This window comes from Buceros rhinoceros, unplaced genomic scaffold, assembly GCF_000710305.1.
Source record: "Buceros rhinoceros silvestris isolate BGI_N320 unplaced genomic scaffold, ASM71030v1 scaffold7511, whole genome shotgun sequence".
Lineage (NCBI taxonomy): Eukaryota > Metazoa > Chordata > Aves > Bucerotiformes > Bucerotidae > Buceros > Buceros rhinoceros.
Window position 1 is genome coordinate 17,006 of NW_010393595.1, and position 5,776 is coordinate 22,781.

Sequence of the window (5,776 nt, forward strand, 5' to 3'; positions counted from 1 at the left end):
CTTTACTGTAACTTTATTTGTACTTGTTTTTATTATTCTCAATTGGCCAGTGCTATTAAAATCCTTGAGAAGACAGTTTGTATTTGGCTTGTTGCATGGAGTTGTGAAATGGAGAGGAGGATAAAGAAGCATGACCACAAACAGGTTTCAGAGTCGAAGGCATAGACATCTTAGTTGAGTAAAAGTAGTGTTGGGAAGTTAAGAGAATTATCCTGTAACTAGTCACATACCTTCTGAATTTATTCAACTGGTGTGCCTTCCAGTATGCTAAACAGAGCATAAGACCAGTGTTGTCTTGGTAATGAGTGCTATTATCATAACTACCTACAGAAAGGTAGGTACACTTGAAGCTGTGTTATCTGGCTGAAATAGCTGTATGCTTGAACCAGATGCTTTTTAGATTCTGCACATAATGGCTTCCACACAGGGACTTATTATGCAGTGATCACTCAGCAGCTTGGGCAAATATGCCTCAGGCTTTTTGTCCTACACTGTGAGGAGCACATCAGAAGCCACTCAGAATGGGAATTATGGGGGCTTAAAATAAAACTGTCATCTTTCATCATGCCATCTCCTCTAACCAATTCACTAGTGCTGCTTTTATACAACACTCACAGAGCAGAGACAACCCTGTGGCATGGTTGTGGTATCTAATAATTTCAATCCAACTGGTAGATCGCCTTGTCTTTGAGGGTGGGCATCCTCTTGGCTACCTCTGCCCCCATAGCACCTGGGAGGACAGGCTGGTCATTTCTGTTTGGGGATGGAGAACAGGGTACTGACAAGTTGTGCTTGAAGGATCTCATGTCCTGAACTATGTTCAGGGTGGCACAGCACTGCTTCAGGGCTTATTTTAACAGGAAGGGTAAGTAGAGGCTTCAGAAAATCAGGATACTTTTCAGAAACTTGCACACAGCTGTAGTAGTACCTCTGTATGGGACCCATCCTTGTCAGTTTGAAGTAGATGGGTGGACCCTTAAACTCTTGTGTAAAGCATTGCTCCCGTTAGGAATGTGCAAGGTTGATCAGTGTTCCTGAGGCTTCCAGTGGCTTTTTGTGGCTTTTTGCATGCCATCCCAAGGAGATGGAAGAACTAGGTGCTATAGTCCTTATTCCTACCCTGTTTCTCCTGCAAACTTAGTCAAAGCCCAGATAGTGACTTGAGGCTTAAGCATAAAGATGAGAAAGAATGGGCAAGTTGATTGTAGTGGATCATTCTTAACTCTCCTTTCTTAGGTTCTGCTGCTCCCCTTTTCCTTCTGAAGAGCAACAAGGGGTAAAATTAGTCCTGGCATTTCCCTTGCTTTCTTGGAGTCAGCTTATTTAGTTTCTTGGTGGCTGCATTCTTTTAGTAGCACACTGTCGTTGTGGTGTGAATCCAGTGTGAACAGCTGGTGGAGCATGCATTCAGGACACTGCAATACTTACCTTGCATATCTGCAAGAGAACCTTGCTACAGGACAGAAGAGCTTCAGAAGCTTTTGCAGCACTGTGAATCATAAGCCATCATCTTCAGAACAGTTGCTTAGGGAACTAAGAATTGGACATGACTTGCATTCCTGCTTTGAAAGCTTGAGTAGTGCATGTAAGAGAGAGGTTTTAATGCTATTGAGTCTGTATGTGGGGTCTTGCAGCATGTAATTCTTTGAGAATTGTGTAGTATGAGTAATGGATTCCTGTGCTCTGAACTTCTTTTTTTTTTTTTATGGGGTTCTTAAAATGCAGTACTGCAGTAACACTGCTTTTCACTGCAAAAATGTGAATAGAACAGCTGGAGCAAATCCAGCTTTAATACAAGCCTATAAATAGTACCACACAGACTGCATAAGTTCTTACCCAAGGTGTGCATAGGCAAATTGTAAATGCCAGGTATGATGTACTGTTCTTCCGAATGCGGGTGTTCAGCGCTTTGCGCAGCCGAAAGTAGTCTGTTTCCAGGCATATGATAGCCAAGAACTTTGCAAATGAGTAGAATGCATTTTAGACCAAAACTCCTTTGCATAGGAGTTAGTGGTGTGATTTTTGTGCTGCCCAAAACACTTCCACTTCTATCACTCGAGGTTCATGTTAGTACTATAATCTTGCTCAACAGCTGGAGTTTGATATGGACTGCAAAACAATGCAGGAAAGCATAACAGGTTATCCGATTGATTTAGGCATAATGGAGACAGTTTTCATTACTTTTTCTGCTCCGAGATGAGAATTTCTGCTGGAAGTTGAACATCTGCAATAAGTTGTAGTAAAGAAGCAAAAATACTTTAATATTGGTGTCCCCTTCATTTAAAAAGGTAATTATTGATCCAGGAGCTAAAATTTTAAAACTGTTCTTAAATGAACACTGTACTTTGATTTACCCCAAAAGATGCCATTGGAAGATGCCACAGTTCTCTAGTCAGCTGCATAACACTTATGCTTCAATGTAGTAGACTGATGTGATGATGCTAAAAATGACCATTCTTTTAAAGTGTCTGTTAATTTTAAATTGTATTCCTAAAACTCAGTTTGTTTTCTTGATTGCAAGGAAGATGAATGTTTCTTAAAATACTTTATGGCTGCTTTGTGAAACAAGCTGACAGAATGAAGTGATTGACATACAAAAGGTGTCACTAAATGTGAAACCTCATCAGAAACAAAAATGAGATAGTCATGAAACCTGTGCTGAACTTATAACCGAGAGTTAACATAGTTATGGAAAAGTTGAATGGGTAATAGGTAAGGAAGACATTTTTAAAAGCAAGAATTCTTTACTAGGAAAAGAACTTCAGGACTTGTCCTGAAACACTCTTTAAAAACAACAGCCCTCTAAACTATGCCCAGGTGGCCAAGAAGGCCAGTGGCATCCTGGCTTCTATCAGCAATAGTGTGGCCAGGAGGAGCAGGGAAGTGATTATTCTCCTGTAGTCAGCATGGGTGAGGCTGCAACTTGAAGTGAGGGGCCCAAAACTGGACACAGTGCTCAAGAAGGACGTTGAGGTGCTGGAGTGTGTCCAGAGAAGGGCAACAAAGCTGGTGAAGGGTCTGGAGACAAAGTCCTATGAAGAACAGCTGAGGGAACTGGGGTCGTTTAGCCTGGAGAAGAGGAGGCTCAGGGGAGACCTTATCACTCTCTACAACTACCTGAAAGGAGATTGTAGAGAGGTGGGGTTTGGTGTCTTTTTCCCCATGTAACACGTGACAGGACAAGAGGAAATAGCCTTAAGTTGCGCCAGGGGAGACCTAGGTTAAATATCAGGAAAAACCTCTCCACGGAGAGGGTTGTCAAACACTGGAGCAGGCTGCCCAGGGAGGTGAAGTCCCCATCCCTGGCAATGTTTAGAAGATGTGCAGATGTGGTGCTGAGGGACGTGGTTTATGGACCCTGGCAGTGCAGGGTGTTTGGTTTGACTTGATCTTAGAGGTTTTTCCCAACCAGGTGATTCTGTGAGTCTATGAAAATGTGACGACTTTACTTAAAAACTGCAGCAAAATATGCAGTTAGAAAATAGTTTATATAGCTTCTGAAACTTGGTACCAGCTGGAAGACAGTTGTGTAGAAGCAGGTCATCTTCTGAGCCACCCAGCAGCAATTAATATGATAATTCTAACAGGAAATAATACTGGACTGTGTTTCCAGCATTATTTCTCTCACCATAAATGATGCCTGTGCAATGTCCTCTTGTTCTAGTCTGATAATAGCTGTATGGCTCAAATTCCTTTTTCTGTATTTCTGATGTTGACGTGCTTAAAGAACTGTAATTTGGCAAAAGCTACAGTAAATTCTGTTAAATCTGCTCTGTCGGCAAGTCAAAGCCATTGTTTATAGGAGGACCTCTAGTAAAGGCTGGCAGCTGTTAAGTGTTGTGGATATCCTGGAGTTAATGTTGCACCTTTCCCTCCCTGCCTGCTGCAGTAGAGGGAGTATTGAATATCCATCCCACGGTTGATACCCTTCTACTGCTCTGGTATTCGGTGCACTTCAGCTGAAGCGGGGCACTTTTGGTTCAAAGTATGTCTCATCTTTTGAAGACTAGCAGTCAGACTTTTTGAATTTATTTAATTATTATTACTTTTAACTTAAAAGCCTTACCTTTCTTTCTGCCTTTACAAAACAGCTATTAAGACTAATGTTTCTCTGTTCTTCCCTTCTGTTCCTCATGGCTCAGGTTTCTCTTCCCCTAATTTACACTTCCATTCCACTGTTTAATTAGTACATTCCATCTGGCTTAAGGCTTTTTGTCTTCATAATGCTTTAATATTGCTATATTTAATCTTGAGAAGTGTCAATGGTGCACCACTGACGTCAGTGGTGCAATTCCCAGTTTGTTGTTCATGACATACCAAGTTTCTCCTACATATTAACTTGCTAATTGGTTGTCCTTCTTCCTGACTTGGGGGTGGGTAGGGACTTTAGGAAGGTACTACAGCCAGCCATAGGATTACATGCATGACAAGAGTGTGGGACCAGATAGCAAGTTCCTGGCATGTTTCCCAAGTAACTCCATGAAGATACAGCTGAAGCCAGTTCAAAAATGGTATCACAGCAGGCAATATGATTAGGGAGAGATGTACTTTGAACTGTCATAACTGTAAAGAGAAGTTACAGCTGCTAGTAAGCTGTGCTTTTATTTCTGCTTGAGCTTAGTATGACAGGAAACAGATTTCATGTTTCATCCGTGATGCAGCCATACAAGGTCTCAAGGGGTCAGGTAACCAGACCAGTCAATGACAACTACCACACCCTTAGACTGAGTTTTTAATTTTCCTTTAATAAGACAACAGCTATGGAGTAGAAACAGAGGACAGAATATCAGTAGTTCTGCATACCAAATACAAAGAAGCACCTGTTATAGTCATATCCACAAAATGCTTTTCCTTATGCTTTAAATTATACATATGTACACAAGGTTAATTGTCTTGCCACAAAGGGCTCTTGTTTTATTCAACCTGTTTACCAAGGCTCACAGTTTGAGACATGCAAGCACCTGAGAAGCATTAGCTATCAGAATGGTGCAGCTTATTTTTTAAAGATGCAGGTAAGAGATACCATTTCTTGAAGGAGTATTACTCAAACTCTCTCTGGTGTGGTTCACATAGCCCTAATCTGGTCCTTTGTCATGTACGCAATCTTTCTTTAGAACTCATCTAGTTCCCAGAGCACCTGCAAGCTCATGTTACATAATTGTAAGGTACGCCAAAACATCAGTACCTTTCAAATTACTGTTAGCATCTTCACACATTACTGCAGCAATACTGATGGTAGTATCAAACATGTTTACTTAAATCTTTTTTTTTTCCAGCTTACATTTCTTCCAGCTCAGTTCCACCACTCTTTCAAACTACTCAGCTCTCTCTTCTGACTTCTTGTTGAACATGAGAAGTACTATGTAGTTGTAAGCCTTGCCAGAAGGAATGCGGTAAAATAATGTGAAGTGTTTTGGGGAGAGAAAAGTGTTCTGGAAAGATAGTAAGTTTATTCATACATCTACCATCTGGTCTTCTGCATTTCTGGAACTGAGTATAATTATGCACTGAAAAGAGGATCCTTAACACTGGTGGCTTTAAAAAGGTTCACTTGTTTTCAGATGGCTTTTGTCTTTCTTTTTTCTACCAAGTTCTTCAAGAAAAATTCACCTAATTAAAAGGCAAAAAAGCACCAAAATTATTTCTAGGTATTTCAATGCAATAAAGCAAAACAATACACATTCTTACTTAATGGGAGTATTCTACAACACAATTGTTCTTGAGTATTTTATAGTAATTCCATTCTATACATCAGGACTTTCAATGTGTACAGCAG

General features: G+C 40.7%; 1 protein-coding gene across 1 annotated transcript in view; it reads right to left on the reverse strand.

Annotated features, from left to right (window-relative positions):
- Positions 1–5,429: 5,429 nt before the first annotated feature.
- The window catches only part of LIAS (lipoic acid synthetase), a gene marked incomplete at its 5' end in the record, with an annotated part of 3,928 nt that continues 3,581 nt past the window's right edge, over positions 5,430–5,776 (reverse strand). Inside the window, one exon of the mRNA XM_010144906.1 lies at positions 5,430–5,610. Coding sequence (XP_010143208.1) covers positions 5,558–5,610 — 53 coding nt within the window. The remainder of the gene's footprint in view (positions 5,611–5,776) is intronic.